General features: G+C 41.4%; 1 protein-coding gene across 1 annotated transcript in view; it reads left to right on the forward strand.

The window, feature by feature from the left end:
* Positions 1-16,817: 16,817 nt before the first annotated feature.
* GLDN (gliomedin) overlaps positions 16,818-20,159 on the forward strand; it is a 36,378-nt gene continuing 33,036 nt past the window's right edge. Inside the window, exon 1 of the mRNA XM_065412677.1 lies at positions 16,818-17,138. Coding sequence (XP_065268749.1) covers positions 16,818-17,138 — 321 coding nt within the window. The remainder of the gene's footprint in view (positions 17,139-20,159) is intronic.

Consider the following 20,159-nt stretch of genomic DNA (forward strand, 5'->3'; position numbering starts at 1 on the left):
GGTCTGGTACTATTCTATATTTTCATTAAAAGATTGGATAATGGAGTGGAGAGTATGCTTATAAAATTTGCAGATGAAACAAGCTGGGAGAGGTTGCAAGCACTTTGGAGGGCAGGATTAGAATTCAAAAGGACCTTGACAAACTGGAGAATTGTTCTGAATTCAACAAGATGAAATTCAGTAAAGATAAGTGTAAAATACTTCACTTAATTAGGATAAATCAACTGCACAACTACAAAATTGGGAATAACTGGATAGGTGGCAGTACAGCTGAAAAGAGTCTGAGGGTTATAGTGGATCACAAATTGAATATGAGTCAATAATGTGATGAAGTTGTGAATAAGGCCAATATCATTCTGCAGTATATTAACAGCTGTGTTGTATGTAAGACACAGGCGGTAATTGTCTTGCTCTACTTGGCACTGGTGAGGCCTCCTCTGGAGTATTGTGTCCAATTCTGGGTACTATGTCCAATTTTAGGAAAGATGTGGAGAGCGTCCAGAGGAGAGCAAAAAAATGATAAGATTTAGAAAACCTGGCCTGTGAGGAAAGGCTAAGAAACCCCATCTTGTTTGGTCTTGAGAAAAGAAGGCTGGGAGGGGAGGGAGGTGGAAAGAACCTGATAGGCAGTTAAGGGCTGTTATAAAGAGGACTGTGCTCAATTGTTCTCCAGGTCCATTGAAGGTAGGACAGGAAGAGTGGGCTTAATCTGAAACAAGGGAGATTTGGGTTAGATATTGGGAAAAAATTTCTAACTGTAAGGTTGGTTAAGCACTGGAATAGGCTTCAAAGGGAGGTTGCAGAATCCCCATCATTGGAGATTTTTAAGAACAGATTGGACAACCACCTGTCAGGTATGGTCTAGGTTTACTTGGTTTGTGCCTCAGTGCAGGGGCTGGTCCCTTGCAGCCTACAGTTCTATGATTCTAATTCTTTGTTACCCACTGCATACCCAAGGCTTCTGCATCAGGACCCAGATTCTCAGCTGGTATAAATCAGCATAGCTCAAATAATGTCAGAAGATCTATGCCGATTTATGCCAGCTGAAAATCTGACCGCAGGTGTCTGTTTTAATAGTATCATGCTGTTATGTACTTCAATCTCTCTGCCCACAAAGCACTGGGAAATACTTTGTCCTGAGCATTAAGCGGATGTGAATCAGAAAATTTATGGCTATATAAAGTTGTTAATTTCCAGCAGAATTCCCATTGATATAAATTGGAGCTCTGTGCATGGATTGAGATATTTGGAATGATTCTTGAATGGAGAGGGGTTTATATTTTTGTATTTCAATGACTGTCACCACCACTTCAGAAGACTGTCCACTATGATTAATTATAGGGGGGAAAAATAAAGTGACTGCTGGCTTCACAATGCAAGATGAAAGGTTTGTCTGAGTGATGAAGATAAAATCAATACGCTTGAATGGTTTCTTTCATCAACTTAAATTACATTTTGTTTACCAGCTTGTGAGCCTAAAACTTGCCAAACATTATTTTTAATCAATAAGGCCTACTTATCAGATGGATTTTACTACCTTCCTCCACATTTCACTATGGTACGAGGCATACCATAGTTAATGCAGCAGCTGATGGTTCAAGGCGATGAATATAAGGCATTAAATTCTGAAATGTATGTTGCACATTGAATTGTATCTAAGTTGGATTTCTATGGAGTCGCAGTAGGAATGTAAAAGAACCAAATGACTGACTGAAGGTATGAGTGATAAACAGTGGAAGTAGGGTTATTAATGGTTCTAGCTTATGAATTGTTTTCATGAACAAGTACATCGGAATCATTATATATAGTCTCTGTTGCTTTTGCTCCATATGAAATTGATAAGTTTAGTAATTCTGTTCTTGGGTTGGGAGCAGGCGCCCTGCTTAATTATAATAGACTCTGATCTAGTTCTCTAAAGCATAAAAAATAGTCGGCCATGCACACAAGAGCATTCCATTTAAAATTAATATCTAATAAAGTAAAACACAGAGCTCCTCATAGTCAATTTGCTGTTTTTTAAAAAAAGTCAGCAACCTCCAAACTGGGTCATTTAAAGGAATATAAAGATACCCTAAGGCCAGTGGCTACAACAGACCTCTGCAGGGATGGTGATGTATTATTACGATCAGTCTGGAAGAGCAGAACAAACAAGGATTCCCAAACAGCCCATTTGCTTGCTCCGCCACAATTTTTCTATGTTACTAACCTCCTCTTTCTTCCCCCATCCCCCATTAAACTATACATTTCTTTAGGGAAAAAAATAGAAGTAAATACTTAATCACCCGAACAAATCAGTGAATCTAATTGATGCAAATCTTACACCCATATCAACATAATAACAGTTCTAAACAGTTGCAATCATGTATCTGACAGGGAAGAACCCATTGGTGATCACTGCGTTCTGATTCTCTTACTGGTGATAAAACTCCAGCATAGTAAGAACTTTCAAACAAAAATTCATAAAAGAAGAGAAAGGTGTTGTAAGAGGTAACAAGAAAAATAAAGATTTCACTAAAACGAATGAGAAAAGAGCCTAGAAAACACAATCTGGCTCTGTGTCACTGATTCCCCCATATACCTAACACAGGCAAAACTCCCATTTCCTTCAACTATAGCCAAACAAGTTGGTGGGGTGCAGGGAAAAAGCTGCATGCCCTATGGCGGAACAGCTCCAAGGCAGAGGGCAGGAGCAGCACATGGCAGTGTGGGCAGGGACAGCTGAACTGCTGGCAACTGATAGCCTGCTGGGCGGCTGCCGCACAGGGAACTTAGGGGAGCGGGGAGCTGATGGGGGGCTGCCGGTCCACCCTGGTTCCAAGCCCCCACCAGCTAGCTCCAACGGGCTGCTCTTCCTGCAAGCAGTTGACAATCAGGCGGCTGCCAAACAACGTTATAAGGGAGCACTGCACAACTTTAAATGAGCATGTTCCCTAATTGATCAGCAACAAAACAACGTTAACCGGGACGACTTTAAGTGAGGAGTTACTGTATAATGCAGAACCTCCTACTCGGTCTATTGATATCTACCAACTTACTTACACCACAACATTTGCTTTTAAGAAGAACTGCTGACCTCAAAAAGGGCGTGTGACTTGAAAAAATAGGGATTGAGTCAAAGCTAAATGAGTACATTTGCTATCCTGGAAATATGTCAAATTACTATAGAAAAATACCAAATTTCATAATGCCATTGTATAAATCAAAGGTATGTGCTTATCTGGAATATTGTGTTCAGTTCCAATTAACCTATTTCAAAAAGTATAAAGAAAAATTGAGGGCTCAGAGGTAAGTGCCCAACATAATTAGAGGCATGGAAGGATTTCCATAGGAAGAGAGACTGAAAAGATTGGGCCTGTTTTGTTTAGAAGGGAGATGAATTGGAGAGGACATAAGAGGTATTCAAAATAATGGTTTAGAGAAGGGAAATCATACACTTCTGTTTTCCATTTCTCATAACACAAGAACAAGAGGCCACTCAATGAAACTCAAAGGCAGCATATTTGAAACTGGTAAAAGAAAATACTTTTTTCATAGAGCATCATTAGCCCATGGAACTTATTGCCACAAGGTATCACTGAAGCTGAGAACTTGGCAGAAGAACTAGGCATTTAAATCAGTAAAGAGAACAATCCACAGTTACATTAGATAGGGTTGAAAAAATTAGAAGGGAAAAAAGTGCGTGAGCTAAAGCCTATTGAATTCATTGGGAAGACTTCTGTCAATTTAAACGGGCTTTGGATCAGGCCCTAAACCCTCATACTTCAGGACATAAGCCAACAACTAATTGTAGGGAGCTAAACATAAACTTTCCATGTGGGAAGGTTATTCTATAATTTTCTTCTGTGGTGTTTCTTACACCTTCCTCATTCCTTGAATCAGGAACAGGGTACTGAACTAAATGACTCCTCGTGTGATCCAAAATTGCAGTCCCTACGTTTCTGTTAATGCTGCTCTGACCAGAAAAGAACATGCTCTGGGTAAAAAACTGCACTTTGGTGTAGCAACATGTAAATTTTATGGCTGATGTCTAAGCACATAGGAATCATCTGCCAAAAAGGACTGTTAACAAAAATGAGATTTAATCAAGTCATGTGAATGGAGTAAATCACATAAAAGGAGTAATAAATCTAGTAGTAATAAGAACAAAAACAAATACGTTGTTGGAATATTATCACAAACGATGAAAGCTGAATAAGAATAAAGGTGCCAAATATCCATAAACCCTATTTTGAGGCCATACACTAAAGATATTTTACAGTGGCTATTTCTTGTAAAGATCCAGTTCCTTTAATTGACAGACCAGGAAATTACAAAATCTGCTGTCAGGATTAAATATCTTTTTAGAATTGAGACCAAAAAAAGGAAACAAAAATGAAAAACAAAACCAATCAAGAATCAAATATCAGATAGCATCAACAATGCAGAATTGTATGTAATTAGAGGCAGAAATCTGTACAAATTAAAAGGCATGATACCATATACATCTGAGAATCATAGAAGTAATCTGCCTTTAACAATGTTCTCTGTTAAAAATGTGATTTGAATGTCTTAATATTTGGATAAGTTAAATGTAACATTTAGGAAGAGTAGTGGGTAGGTAGAAATCATCTTAATTCATCTTGTTGCTGTGCCACCAGCTGTGTATATTTCTCCTGTGATGTTCTTCTTGATTATACCTTTTTGAAATTTTTAAATGTATCAATTTAAAATTTTGGTTGCTGGGATACCAGACTGAAGTTGGCAACTGTGCGGATCAACACTTCATGTTTTGTGAAAACTTGCAGTGGATTGAATAGACATGGAATAAGTCTAAGTATATATCCAGATATCTGTAGAATAAAGGGAGTAATCAGCAGTGATTACAATTGTTCCAAAATAATTGGGTGCAGCATCTTCCAGAAACTGAATGTCACGTTGAAAGCTGGATGCCCTCTTCCTCTTGCACTGGCAGAAGAGAGCTAACACCAGCAGAACTAGGCAGTGAAGCATGGAAGTGGGTATCCAGAGCTCATATGAATGCTTCCCCTCTTCCCCTGGAGCCTGCTGAAGTTCCTTCTCTGTACTGAATAGTTGGGCCTGTGTGAATCAGAAGGGGCATGTCTAGACGAGGAAAGGTGGCACTAGAACTGCATGTGGCATACTCCCTTCTGACTGCAATTCCCCATCACACTATGCTTTTGGAGAGAGAGGGGGCTTAGGTGCAAGAGGAGGGGATAGTCAAAGATAGCCTGGACTCCTGAGGGTGATGTAGTGACAGCCTCCAGTTAAACCATGGGATCTCTGAGGTTCAAGCCAAGTATCTCTGCAGAGTCTGTGCTTCTAGGCCATATCCCCTCCTACTCCCATCTTTTTCCCCCTTGCAAGGTTAGAAATCCCTCCCTCCTGAGGGGAGAATGGGAAGGAAACTGTGAATTAAACCTTTTTGTCTGAGTAAAGACTGCAGGAAGGGCCTATTGTTGGTAAAGCGCATTGCAGATGAAAGGTGCTACAAAATTGATATTCCAATACACATCTCTACATTTTCGAAAGAGGAAGGTGTCACAAATCAGGAAGCCAGAAATGTATTTTTACCATGTTACAGAAAGTGAGTCAGGAATAATTGAGGTGTCCATGCATAAGAAAAGAGGTGGTTGTTAAATGGAGGAGATAAAGGAGGAATAAAATGTTAAAGGAAATAAATAACAGATGGTTTGTTTGTAGGGCAGCATTACCTTGATACCATACAAGAGGAGGGGGTTAGGATTCAGGACTGTGGTATGGTTCACTGAGTAATATTGATTAATCACCTTTGTTTCCAAAGATGCTACAGTTAAAACATTAATAACAGCCAAAACACCACACAACATTAATGTTGCCTTTTAAAGAAAATGTTTGTGTCACAGTGCACATTTCCAGATTGAGGCTAGCGTGGAGTGAAGCTTTCTTACATAAAAAATTACCACTGCAAAAATGTTTTATTTGCTTTTCTATAGTACTCCACACCACCGTATCTGAGCATCTCCAAACATTAATGAACTTAACCTCACAGCACTCTGCAAGATAGGGAAGTGGTGAGCTATATATTTTCTTAAAGCATCTGGAAGCCTTCAGGCATGTGCATCCATACATTAGCATTTATTTATAATAGTATTTTTTAAATTTTCTCCTTAGCATTTGAGTACTAGCAGTCTTTATCATGTGGATAAGAGACCAAGTCATAGGAGCATTTTGAGAAACACTATGTCTTGGTATTTGGGGTTTGTATACGCTCTGTAGTAGACATAATACCTCAGCTGTACGTTATTGGTTATTGTTGCAGAAATGTCTTAACCTTTGCTGCTGTCAAAAAAGTCCAGACTTGGGTGCTGTTTTAAGGAAATGTTTTCAGAAATGCTGAACACCTGCATCTCCAAATGAAGTCAGTGAAAGTCGTGAGTGCTCGGGACTTTTGATAAACAGACCCATTGTGGTTATAATTTCTGGTTCCTGGCGTGTACATCTTCTTATGACTCTCTCCACAGTCATACACACTAACTCTTTGTAAGTCTTTTTGAACTGTGGTGAAAGTAAATCAATTTGCTTACAAAACCAATAGTATTCAAATCATGATTCATGACATTTCTTTCCCCTCTCGGGTTCCTTCAGATCCTTTTTTTTATGTAGACAAGGAACAGAAACACTGACAACATAGCTCTGAAAGGGTGCTTCCCAGAGTTGGAAAATGCCAAATTATTCACTGTTGATGTGGGCAGTATCCACAGTGCCTGGATGGGAATTGAATATTCTGCCAAAGGTGGCCCCCTACATCCTGTATTCCCAGAAGATTTTGAATGTCGTGTCCTACCCATGTGCCATTTTGAGATCTGCACAGATGTGCCTACTTCCTCATCTGAAAATGAAGACATATGTGACCAAGCAACAAATGGTTTTTTCCCTAAAACACAGCACCCAAGTCTCGACTTTTTCAGGGATACTCAGTAGAGAATCCTGGCTCTTTAAAAATAATGTTAGGAATGTGCCTTCTTTAGTGGAGAAATCCAAGAGGTGTGTTTGCCTACAAATTTTGCATGCAGCTGCTCTGTGCAAAAACATATTGAAATGACCATTATCCAATCCTCCCACTCCTCCATGCCTGTTTATTTGCTTCACCCACCTGTTGCATCTTATCTTAAACTAAGATTGTAAGCTCTTTGGAGCAGAGACTGTCTTGTATTTTATATGTCTGTACAGTGTCTAATTCAGTGGGGATTGGTTAGGGGCTATGTAGTAGTAATAATAACAACAATAATTAATATAATTAGCAATCTGGTGATATGATTTTCTGGTCTGGTGATTACAAGAGGCATGTTAGTAGTGATCTGTTAACAAGCACTGTGGATACATCCAATTATATACCTGCTCAAGTTTACCATTTAGTTAATATAGCATACAAGTCCATGATGACTTTGCCCTGAATATGACTACATTAGCTGTCAACTATTATTTGATTGGTTATCAAAGGAAACTATAACTTTTCTGAGTATATGAAAAGATCAACTTCCAGGGTATTCATAATAGATATTGAAGACAAAAAACAGGACCGGTTCATCAAGAAGCTCTTTAGATTGTTCTTAAATGGATCTTCTCAATTTAGGATATTACTATTGTCTTTAATAATATTACCAGCATTATAGTCTGTCTGTCCCCCAATTATATCTTTGCATCATTGTCCTTCATTTTATTTGGATGGTGCTTTTTATTATGAAATAACTTCATAGGATATCTACTTGGGTCAAACTTGAGCTGATTGAATTATATGGCATATATTATAACAATATAATAATTTGTCTAATGACACTATTTTTCTCTTTGTGGACATTCTATGATCAAACTGCAATTTTCACTTATTTATACATCATCTTAATTTAACTGATTCACTTCTTTTGCAAATTTTTTAAGGCTCTGTATTGATTGTGATCAGTTCACTTGCAAGTACTTAGTACTCAATGTACTCCTAGCATTGGTGCTAGTAAAATTTTACTGCTCGAATGTCCGGGAAAAGTGAACACACAGCAATTTTTTGATTGATTGAAATACCTTGATTGTTGCCAAACCATACCTCGGGAACTAAAACTGGCTATAATTAACTGTTTGTTGATTTGTATAGTACCTGCTTGATTAAATAATTATAAGGGCCCAAATCCTGGGCTGCATTCAAGGTGGGTTCTGCACAGCGCAAAGGGTACTTAATACTCAAGTGCCTATTGCTGCAAGGGACCCTCCTGATAGTCTGGGATCTATGGGGCATAGAGATGTTCTGGCCACAGCCCCTTTCCTTTGGTCATATCCTTACACTGGTGGCTAGTAGGGTGGTGGCATAAGAATTGCCACCATGGTTTTATGCCACTAAGGAATTTTCCTATGCTGCAGGAATCCTCCACTGTCAAAACTCGCTTTAAGGCTGCTTTATGCCACCTTCCACACATCAGAGAATCTGGACCAGTATTCATTAAAAATATTAAATATTTATTCCTGCCTTGCGGTTTTAATAAGGATTCTCCCAGAGTCTCTTGACACCTTCTGAACTCCTAATTGCAAGGATACGCTGTAAGAAGCAGTGACCTTTCTTGATAGTTGCAATAAAACTCACATCTTTGACATTGTTTTTTTTTCAGTTGCCAATGCTATTATAATGATGTGATGGGTGAATCTTGGCAGATTTATCATGCGTCGTAGGCTTTTATCAATTGCTTTTATTTCCCTGGCCTGGATTATGAATGGGCTGTTACAGTCATGCAGTTTGAGTTGGTTCTGTTTTTAATTTTCCCCTTTGGGTCAACTTTCCTCTCTGATTCATCTTTGATTTTCCTAACAAGTGTTTGTTTGGGGGGAATTCTGTGTAATCTTCTGGGAAAGTATCCTTTAGCTGCCAGTGTACTGATTCTGTTTTTCAGTGATTCTTAGCCATGGTCCTCATCAAACATCATTTAATGACTTGCTTAAGACAGTGAGACATGGGGATGGTGTTGAGTAATTTTCTTTGTGCAGTATAAGTTGTGCCTATTTACAGACATTAAGCATTTTTGTTTTAGAAGAAGCTGTTTATCACTCTGGTTATTAATTTATGACCTACTGTTAAAACCAGCTATTCCAAAATAGCATCTGGCTGAGCCTTTACTCTGAATGTATTAATTTACTCTTGCAACTCTTATATTAGGTAGTACTCACTTTACTGCAGTGGAATTACATTACAGGAATCCCTAGCTGATTTCTTAAGGTAGCTTTTAAGTCCACTTATGCTGCTGTAGTGGCACAAAGGGAACTTTAGAGAGGCAAGGATCTGGCCCCTTGTTTCTACCTACAATTTTCTTAGCTAAAGAATGACTTGATGTTCTGTAGGCAAATTTTACTTTTTTCCCACAGCAGGTTTATCTTTATGTAAAATTGCTGCTTTTTAAATGTTACCCTATATAGTGAAACATTTGGATGTTTGTTCCTGCCATGTCCTTCTGTACTTTATTTCACTTATTCCAGTAATGTGTAATGTACAATTTGTGACACTGATTTCTTTGTTTTCTATTGGTTGCTGTTTGGGTAAAAGTATGCATTTCTTATGTTTCTATTGACATTCTTTCAGGGCCCATCGTTTCATTTGAATTGAATTTCTTATTGTTCCAGTCCTTTTGCCAACATGTCTGGATGCTTATTTCACTGCTCTCTCCAGTAAGCATCTTCCCACTAAGGTCTTGCATCATGGGATACATATTTATAAATACTAATCTTATGAATCTTTCTAGTGTATTTTGAATGGGTATGTGTGGTTTCTTCCCATGAAAAGACTGATCTCTCCTGAATGTAAACAAGACCAAAATCGTCCTATTTCTGTCTGTCTATAATTTAAACAGCTCAGTTTCCCCTATGCAGAAATGGAATGGGCCAGATTCTGACATCAGTTTCATTCACTGATATAACTCTGGGATTACTTCATATTTGTGTAGATGTGTACAGAATTTGACGCACTTATTGTTGGAGCTGTGACATAAATATTGCAAAGACATTTCAAACATGCCTGAGTGATTCTTTCTAAGGTGAATAGCACAGGACCTAATATGATTCAAAACTCGGAATCTCCTTCTCATATGCTGAAAGGGGTCTTTTAACATTTTAAAACAAAGTAACAGCCACAGTAAGACAATGATGGTTCTCACAGGAATCACCAAACTGCATCAGACCAGTGGTCCATTTAGTCTAGTGTCCTGTCACCAACAGTAGCCAGTACCAGATACTCCAGAGAAAAGTACAAGAAACCATGCTTCAAGCAGCATTTGGTGAGGTGCTGATCCATCTTGCTGAACAGTTCATCTGTTCTTCACCATCTGTCAGAATCCAAAGGATGATCTTGTCCAATCCACATAAACAGCTTCTAGCTGGCAGTAGAATCCTAAAATAAGTATGTTCAATCCACATGTTGGATCCCCACCTTGGAAGAGTATAATATAGTCAAGTCTATTGGTTTCCATTGAAAGGTATAAGGACATAGCAGTCTTTTTTTCTTTCCCTTAATGAGTACAGTGAAAAGGTTTATATTTTCATATTTCTAAGAATTCACATAAAGAGACAGCAAAATTTGATTAGCTTAAAAATCAGGCTCATTTTTCTCCTTTAATAACATCATGAGAGGAAGACTGGTCCTTTATCTTACACACAGCTCATCCTCAAATGTCTCAGCACTCAATTCAGCTTTCAGCATTGTTTATGTCAGACAAAGCCTGCTCCATTTTCCAGTGTATGCCACTGAGAGTAGAATGGATTGAAATATACAATTACATTTTTGCACAATAACAATTAAAACAAATCTGTATGAGAGGATTATTTAAGCAAGATGGTGTGCCTTGCTCTGTCTGCATCCATCCTCTGCCCCAATAATTGAGCAATCAAGAGTATTTTTGAGGGGAACAGGATAGCCTGGGAATGATCATTAGGATACTGAGCCTTTCATCTCTTTGCTGTTAGTTGAACTATGGCTGCACTGGTAGATTTTGACCAGATACAATAGCTGATCTGTGGCTTGTATGAATTAAATTGACTGTCTCAATCTAGTTCCTAAAGAACATGGGCTAAATTTAAGCATTCTTTCATGTGCCAGGTTTCCACCGATGCAAATTCTAATGCATGTGTGAACTGAGCACACACTTTTGAAAATTTGATCCCAAACGTCCCCATGGAAACCCCTCCACATAAACTGAAACTCTACTTACTGGCATTCTTTTGGACAGTCTCTACAGACAAACCAACAACAGAACGTGCGGGAGGCGAGTGTGTGTGGGGGGGGATTTTCTCACTCTTAGAGGATGAGATTCGTACAAGTCAGGAGTCCGACATATGGTACATTGGTGTGGGATTGTGGGAATGCTTGAATTTCCACCGTGGACTTTTTCTGCTGTTTTAGTGAGTAAACAGAATTTAATTTTCCATTGCAATCAATCTACTGTGGATTAAGTTAGTGACATTTTAAAAAGCTGTTTACAGACGTTGCAATACAGTGGGCCAATTTTTGTTCATATTCCCCAAGCTTTCTTTAGACTATCAACTCTTCAGGTCCAGGATTGTTTCTTTTCTGTTCGTACATCACCCAGTACGATGGGGCCCCAGTCCTGATCCATGCTCTATTATAATATAAATATTTACTACTATTGGTGGAAAGGCTACGGGAATCCATGCAGGGGTTTCATACTCTTCTATGTGCTTTTGGGCTCTGTAGGGGCTCCTCGCACTCCATCAGGTGAGGAGATTTCTAGGCAAGGTGCAGCAAATGTATCCATGACAATGCAAGTCCCCTGTGAAGTGGGCAGCACAGCAACCACTGAGGCCTTTGCACATTCCATGCTGTATTGGCAGCTGTGGAACAGATCCAATGCAGCCTAGTGGCCTGGGACTGAAGGGGAAGATTCAGCACCTCTGACAACCAAGGAATTTCCTTGCTCATAGCCTTACTTGGGATGTTCACAGGGAGCAGGATGTACCCCAGTGTTTAACCGTAAGAAAGATAAAACCCAAATCCCCTTCAAGATTGGACAGATGGATAAACAGAATGCTGTATCACTTCCACTATTCTCCAAATAGTGGCTCGTGATTATTATGCTCTTTAGTCAGTCATTGTACTCTGAAATGGACAATAAAAGATGAAGAAGCATTGCACGTTACATTATACAATCTCTGGAGTGCAGTTCCACGTAGGGCCATTTATGTCCTTAAAAGGAGACAGGTTTTAGTTTGCTGTTATGATGGATGTTTAGTGGTTTTATTGCATCAATGTAATTATAAATTATGTTTCTTTAGGACAGGGTCTGTTTTATGTATTTTCATTCATGGTTGTATTGTCTTTTTCACAAGGCTAATGCCATAAGCAAAATAAAGCTCAGCTGTACATTTTTATAATCGGTGAGGCTATCAGTTGACAGAGTAAACAAGTCTACTTGCTATCTTCATTATCACAAAAAACTATTCAAATGTAAATAAAATCTTACGATAATTTCAGTGTAGTTAATTCAAGTTGAATGGCTTCACTTAGGTTTTTTTTGTCATGGTTGCCGTGAATGTCACTATTTTACATTCTACCATCAGAAGACACTCTCAGACTCCATTCCTTCCTTCCACAAAAAGCTATCTGCTGCACATGACATTATCTGTACAATGACATCATTAATGGTTTATCTGCGGCGGCCTTGCGGGAGCTCAGACAATACTGTATCATAACGTGATCGAAATTTTAATGATTGTCCTTATTGTTATGTCTTTTGTTCATGTTTCTACTGCCACTCTCCCCCAAAGAGGTGTGAAGAGATTTAGCGTCTGTGACTGCAGTTTTCCTTCTATCCTGACATTTTGCACAGTTTACTGTATATTGTACATGTGGGTTCTCTTAAAAAATAAAATCAGCTAATTTGAGGTGTGTGGAATCCTGACACATTTTGGGGGATGGAGGAGGCTCAAAAAAAAAAAAAAAAAAAAAGGGATTTAATGTGGTTGTCTGACACATCATGAGCATAATGAAAGGATTTGTGATAGTGTAACTGGTCCACAATCCATAAAGTAGAAGGGATTTACACAATATATTGAAACAGATTTTCCAAATCTACTTTCTAAATAGGCATAAAAGGCATTTTTCAAGCTACCAGAAATATGTCTGAGCTACTTGCAAGACTGCCTCCCTCTTCATGATCACAGCATCCTACAACAGCTGTGTTCCATGGAACAACAGAATTGACAAGCACAAGAGTGGATTTGTAAGCTTGGGATATGGAGCCTTCTTGGCATCAGGTCCTTGTCTATGGAATTCACTCATGAAAGAGAGCAGTATGATCCTGAATCTCTCTGCGTTCAGAATGAAATGTAAGTCTCATTCTTTGTCTTAGCTTTCACTTAGAGATGGGTGTGGAATGAGGAGAGAGAGAGAAGGTGGCAAACTCCTGCTAATTGGGAAAGGGGAGGAAGAGAAACAGAAGACCTCATTTTTAAGTACTTTTTTGAAAGCTGCCTGGACACTGTGGACATGACCCTGGTATAGACAGGTGGATATTCAGATAGATATAATAAGCCACTATTACTAATGTAAATTCTAAACTAGTCTACTATAGCTAACGTAGAAGGAGCAACAGCTATATAAAAGAGCCACATTAAAAAGTCATCCTAATGGTCAAGTAAACAAGACCCAGGATCCATCCCTGCTCCCACTGAAGCCAATGGAAATTTCATCACTCAGGACCTCAGTTAAGTTCCTTTGCCCCCACCCTGCCTACAAGGTTCATATACTCACATATGTGAACAATGAATTTAGGAAATTATCCCTGCTTTTGTATTCTTTAACTTAACTTTTGAAGTGGCCAACTGTTTTTCATGTTGGATCTTTTTATACATATTGAGGATTTAGTACGGTGGAGCTGTATTTTTGTCCCCCCCCCCCCCCAACTTGGCTCCTTTAAAATATGTGAAATGTTTTGGATCAGAACTGCCTTTAGTAGAGAGAAGCCAAAATCAGAGGCGTTTGAGGGTTGTTTCAAATTCTAGGTCAGATCTGAAGCTGCAGCTTTCTGGTTCTGGTTGAGAGGTGGCTGAAATTTCCAGAAAATGGCCATTCTGATAAGATTTCTGCCCAAGAATATGGAACCCCTCTTGTGAGGTTTCTCCCATTTAAAATGGTGGAAAGTTCTTAAGATCAGTTGATTTAAAGAACAGCTTACAGGTTTCAGCATCATCAAACCCTAAGCCCTGATTTGGTTTTGAACCAAACATTCCAGCTTTGGATCCATAACCTCACCTCTGCCCATTTCCAGGCTGTAACCTAATACATAATCAATTAACTTTACTTAATATTCCTGCATGGCAAGATTATCCACACAATACTAGCTAAACTTCCAGTGCCCTGGCAAAGCAAGCACAAGGCTTGGTATAAAATCTGGGGTGAATGCTCTGGGTAGTCTCTGCTATGGTTGTTCTCTAATCAGAAAGTGGGAGGGGAAATTTTTCCAGCCCATCAGTTATGACTATAAATTAACATTTTATAACCATCCATTAATTATTTTAATCTCTTTGTGCTCTCTGGGTGTGATATAGCCAAATTCGGCTTGCAGGTACATTGATGTAAATTTGGAGTAATGCCACTGAAATCAATGGAGTGTAAATGAAAGTGAATTCGGCCCGTAAATTGTCTTACAAACCTCCAAAAGCTAGCAAACTCTTAAGAAGGGTTAACCTGCATAGTTGTTACAGGGGAAAAAGCAGTAATTTTGGCACTGACCTTGAATTTCTGTGTGCGCTCTCGTGTGTTTATACATACACACATTTTTTCTTTAGTAATTAGATGTTTTAACCCTTCTTTCAAGGGCTAGGGTCTCTTGGAGATTTGTAAGAAAATTGTAACATTTATGGGCCAAATTCTGCTCTGATTTACACCATTGATAAATCCTGAGTAACTCCATTGATTTCTATGGAGGTACTCTGGGATTTACATTGGTAATTGGGAACAGAATTCGGTTCATATCTCCCACACAGCACATTGGGGTAAAATAATTCATTGATGATCATAAAATGTTAATTCACATAAGACTTTTGGAGGTGTGCCCAGTTCTAGAGCCATAACACTATTTAAATGGTTATTAGTGAATTAAATGGTACCTTTTGAAAACATCAAGTTGCTTTCTAAATTACAAAATTATATTGTAGATATACAGGAATCATTTTAACAAGCAGCAAAATGGGATGTAATACAGCTATCCTTATAATATGGCCAGAAGCACAATAGTACCTCAGACAGTGGAAGTAGTGATGTCTACTTAAGCACCTAAATGTCTATCATGGTTGGAGGCAACAAGGAGTAAAGGTTGTCTTCCCCTTGGCTGTCCTGCAAGTTCCCATAACAATATCCTGACCTAATTTCAATTTTCAGGGGCAAAGGTCAAGGCAAACAATTTCAAAGTGGATGCTTAACTTTAGGTACCTAAACAAATCAATGTAAATAGGGATTTTGGGTTCATAATTTTACATGCCACTATGAATATTTCAGCCAGAGGTTGTAATGAGTGTCCTAACCTAGATCCTCTGCCCCTCTTTCCCTATCCCTTGGCACTGTGCCCATCTTCCACACAGGGCTGCCCAGAGGATTCAGGGGGGCCTGGGGCAAAGCAATTTCAGGGGCCCCTTCCATAAAAAAAAGTTGCAATACTATAGAATACTATATTCTCGTCTGGGCCCCTGCGGGGCCTGGGGCAAATTGCCCCACTTGCCCCTCCCCCCCCGGGCAGCCCTGCTTCCACATCTTTTTCCATCATCCTCATTCCCTTAACCTTGTCCCATGCTGCTGCTCCCTGCCCCAATCTCTGATTGTATTTGCCCTGAGGCTCTGTCCCATACTCTGGTACCTGTTCTCCTTCATCTCCCAGCTGCATCCACGTTTCTCTGTACCCCATACCTCTAACCCCTATGCCTGATTCACTGACCCTTGTCAACTCAGCTGTATCCCTGCCACTGTCCTCTTCCGACCCTTATACTCACTTCTCCGTCGCTGACCCTCCACGCCTGTGTGCCTGTACTTGCCCTATCCCCTGGACCTTGGACCCTAGTGTGCCTGGAACCGCTCTTTCGGATCCTGCGTCCTGATCCCGTGTGCCAGAAACCTGTCCCTCCTCCTTGTCCCCTGCCCCGTCTATATACCAGATCCCCCGTGTCCTTGTCCCCCCTACCCCGTGTCCTTGCCCCCTGTGCCCCCATGTCCCTCGCCCTGCCCCGGGCCAGGTCCCCCATGTCCCTGCCCCCAGGTCCCTCGCCCTGCCCCGGTGCCAGGTCCCCCGTGTCCCTGCCCCCATGTCCCTCGCCCTGCCCCGGGCCAGGTCCCCCATGTCCCTGCCACGGTGTCCCTCGCCCTGCCCTGGGACGAGGTCCCCCGTGTCCCTGCCCCCATGTCCCTTGCCCTGTCCAGGGCCAGGTCCCCCGTGTCCCTGCCCCCAGGTCCCTCGCCCTGCCCTGGGCCAAGTCCCCCGTGTCCCTGCCCCCAGGTCCCTCGCACTGCCCCGGTGCCAGGCCCCCCGTCTCCCTGCCCCCATGTCCCTCGCACTGCTCCGGGCCAGGTCCCCGTCCCCGCGGCGCCCGCCTCTCTCATTCATTCCGCCTCGTCACCCCGGGCGGCTCTGTGGCTGGCGGTGGAAGCAGCCCACGGTGCCCGGGGCCATAAAGCCCGTCCCGGAACCGAAGCCAGCGAGTCCCCAGGCTGCAGCGCCGCTCCGCCCCCGCCTGCCCGCTAGCGCCGGGGAGCCGCAGCCGCTCGACCTCGCAGGATCCTGCCCGAGCGCGCCTCCGGGCCGGGGATGCCGGAGGACGGCGGCCGGGCGCTGCGCTGCTTGCTGGCCGCAGTGGGGCTGCTCTCGGCGCTAAGCGCCGCGGGGACGCTCTTCCTGCTGGGCCAGTGGAGGGAGCTGAGCGCGGCGCTGCGGGAGCTGGAGGCTGCGCGGCACCAGGGGGGAGACACTGACAGCATCCTGCGGTCCCTCTTGGGCCCCACCGCCCCGGGGGCAGCGGCCCCAGGAGCCGCCCGGCACAAGAGGAGCCACCGCGGAGCGGGCGCCAGGGGCCACGTTCGGGCCGAGAACGACGAGTTGCTCATGATGATGACCTACTCCATGGTGCCGGTAGGGTGCGCCCTAGGGGAAGGGGCTGGGCCCTGAGAGCATCTCCAAGGAGCTGGGGTCAGGGGAAGGGTCCATAAGAGGTTCCCCCAAGAGATAGGGGCTGTGGCGCAAGGTGGAGTCCCAAGGACATGTCTGTTTCCCTCCCCCAAGGGAAGGGCTGAGTCACCAGCACCTGGGTCAAGTTCTTTCCTGGGCAGGTACTGCCCTGAGAACTTTACTAGTGAAATTCGCCAGCTTATTGGAGGGTGTTTTAAGAAATAAATGTTAACATGAAACTTAAATGAAGAGTGGTGGGACTTTCTCAGTCTCAGGAAAAGTGTGTGTGTTTGTGTATGTCTGAGTGAGGAGAAACAGTGACCCCTGCACTAGGGCCAGATCACACAGGTAGCCTAAGCCACCCTACCTCGAGCACCTAAGGCCTTTGTAGTAGTTGGTTCCATGCTCCCTTAGTGATCCCTCTAATATTCCACTCACTTTTGCAGGTTCCTTGGACAGTCCTTTAAGATCTTTGTCCATCTTTGTTCCCAAATCTGAAAAAGCAGGTGACATTTACAGAATTGCAAAGCAAATCTCATCTGTTTCCCATATCACAGAAGTCAGAGATGAGAAAAGACTGTTTGCCCCTGCAGGATATTTCCCAGGGTTTTGTTCAGTCTAGTTTCCATGAAAAACTAACACTGGTTATAGCCTGCAAATATTAAGGCAGAGAAATCCATAAAACAGACTATACTGTTTTACAGGTTGTAACTAAAAAATTTTAAGATGATTATTGTGCAGACAAAATAAGAGCAATAGCTCTTAATAGGATCTTATAGGATTCCCAATTTTTCCTGAAAGAGGCAGCTATTTTAATTGTTATTTATTTAAAAAGTGCAGTATTGGATTTAGTTAAAATACTACAGGAAGCTTTCCAACTAGTTATAATATGTGTAAAAAAGAGACCTTTACAAATAAATTCAAATAAAATGACAATTTTCAGGAATGTAAAATTCTAAATACTCCCCTGTATTACACCACTAGTTTGAATCTCATTGTATAATTCAGAACAATTAACTACAGTCACACACATTTCCACTTTTTTACTATTAGGCATATTAGTCATCCCTTTAGCAGCCCATTCCTTCAAAACCTTATTCACTGAGCAAGCTTTAAAATCAGTGGGATAAGTGGCATGAGTAAGGAAAGCAAGATTTAGCCCTTTGTTATTGTTGGGCCAGATTCTGAAGTCTTTTCTCAGGCAAAACGGCACTGAATTTCTCACACTTTAATGGGAATTTTTCCTGAATATGGGGTTCCACTCATGTGCATGAGTGTTTCTAGGGCCTGATTCTACTGTATCTACTCAGTAAAAGATCCCATCAATGTGTGGGAAACTCCTTGTGAGTTTTGCCTGAATAAGGACTGCAGGCCCTGGCTCAAAAATAACAAGAAAAGGCAAATCTGTCACACACACCCCCTTACTGATGTAAATACTCCCAATGACTTTAAGGATTACTTATGGAAGTAAGGTTTTTCAGTATTGCCACACTAAACGAGGTCACTGTTATGCTTAATAAACTATTGGTGTTTGTATTTATGTAAATGTTATCACTATAACAACTGAATTTAATGAGATTACTTGCATAAAGTGACTCGTGTGTAATTATGATAATATAGAAGTTTATTGGCTTGACATTTTTAACAGAAGTACTTTTGATTTTTCTTTTGCATCAGAATGTTGTGTGGCAAGTTCTTGATTAAAAGTCCAAAACACAAAGCCTTGTGCAGTTAAGCAGCTTATGTTTTATTTTCTCATATTTCAGAACAAATGTTAACTACAGATCAGGTTTGCATACTCCTTCTGAGTATATGTGTTCTAATGATTCATGTATTATGTGATGCTTAGTGGTAGTGTATTTATCTACAGCAGGGGTCGGCAACGTTCGGCACGCGGCTCGCCAGGGTAAGCACCCTAGCGGGCCGGGCCAGTTTATTTACCTGCTGACGCGGCAGGTTTGGCCGATCGCGGCCCCCACTGGCCGCGGTTCGCCGTCCCGGGCCAATGGGGGCGGCGGGAAGCGGCGCGGGCCGAGGGATGTGCTGGCCGCGGCTTCCCGCCGCCCCCATTGGCCCGGGACGGCGAACCGCGGCCAGTGGGGGCCGCGATCGGCCGAACCTGCCGCGTCAGCAGGTAAATAAACTGGCCCGGCCCGCTAGGGTGCTTACCCTGGCGAGCCGCGTGCCGAACGTTGCCGACCCCTGCTGTAGATAAATACACTACCACTAAGCATCACATAATACATGAATCATTAGAACACATATACTCAGAAGGATCTTTTGATTTGTTTCTCTGGGGCCCATTCTTGCAAAATTTCCACTGCCCCCCATCTCAAAGTACTTAAGCATGCATAGTCCCATTTACTCAAGGCAGACAGTCCTTATGAAGAGTTCTCCAGCAAAGACAAGGAAGTCAAGATCTGATATTTCTAAGGTAAAAACAATCAAGAAAAATACTTTAAAAGATGTTTGAGTCATATGCTTAAAGTTAAGCATGTACTTTAGGGCCTGATCCAAAGCCCGTTGAAGTCATTAGGAGGATTTCCATTAATTTAAATAGACTTTGGATCAAGCCCTTTGTATTTTGCTGAATCAGAGCCTCTAATGGAAATTTTGTCTCAGTAGAAAGTGTCATATGATGTTGTACACTTGGTGTTTATTGGCACTTCATACAGTTGTGCTCTTTGCCTTGATTGTTTGAGTAAGAGTGGCAATATCAAATAGGTAGACCAGTGGTTCTCAAACTTTTTTTTTTTGCAGACCACTTGAAAATTGCTGAGGGTCTTGGCGGACCACTTAATGCTCTTTCCAAATGTTGTTTGTACCATTAGCTAACTATTGTAAAGTACTTTGGATAAAAGCGCTATATATATAAAAACCTTAATAATTAACTTTTTTTGTTCTACAAATAAAAGCACACAACTCATATTTTAATATCAGTAGTCTTACCTTTCTAATGTGATGGATGTGCTCTCTCTCCCTGCC

Source organism: Emys orbicularis, chromosome 10 (genome assembly GCF_028017835.1).
Source record: "Emys orbicularis isolate rEmyOrb1 chromosome 10, rEmyOrb1.hap1, whole genome shotgun sequence".
Classification (NCBI taxonomy): domain Eukaryota; kingdom Metazoa; phylum Chordata; order Testudines; family Emydidae; genus Emys; species Emys orbicularis.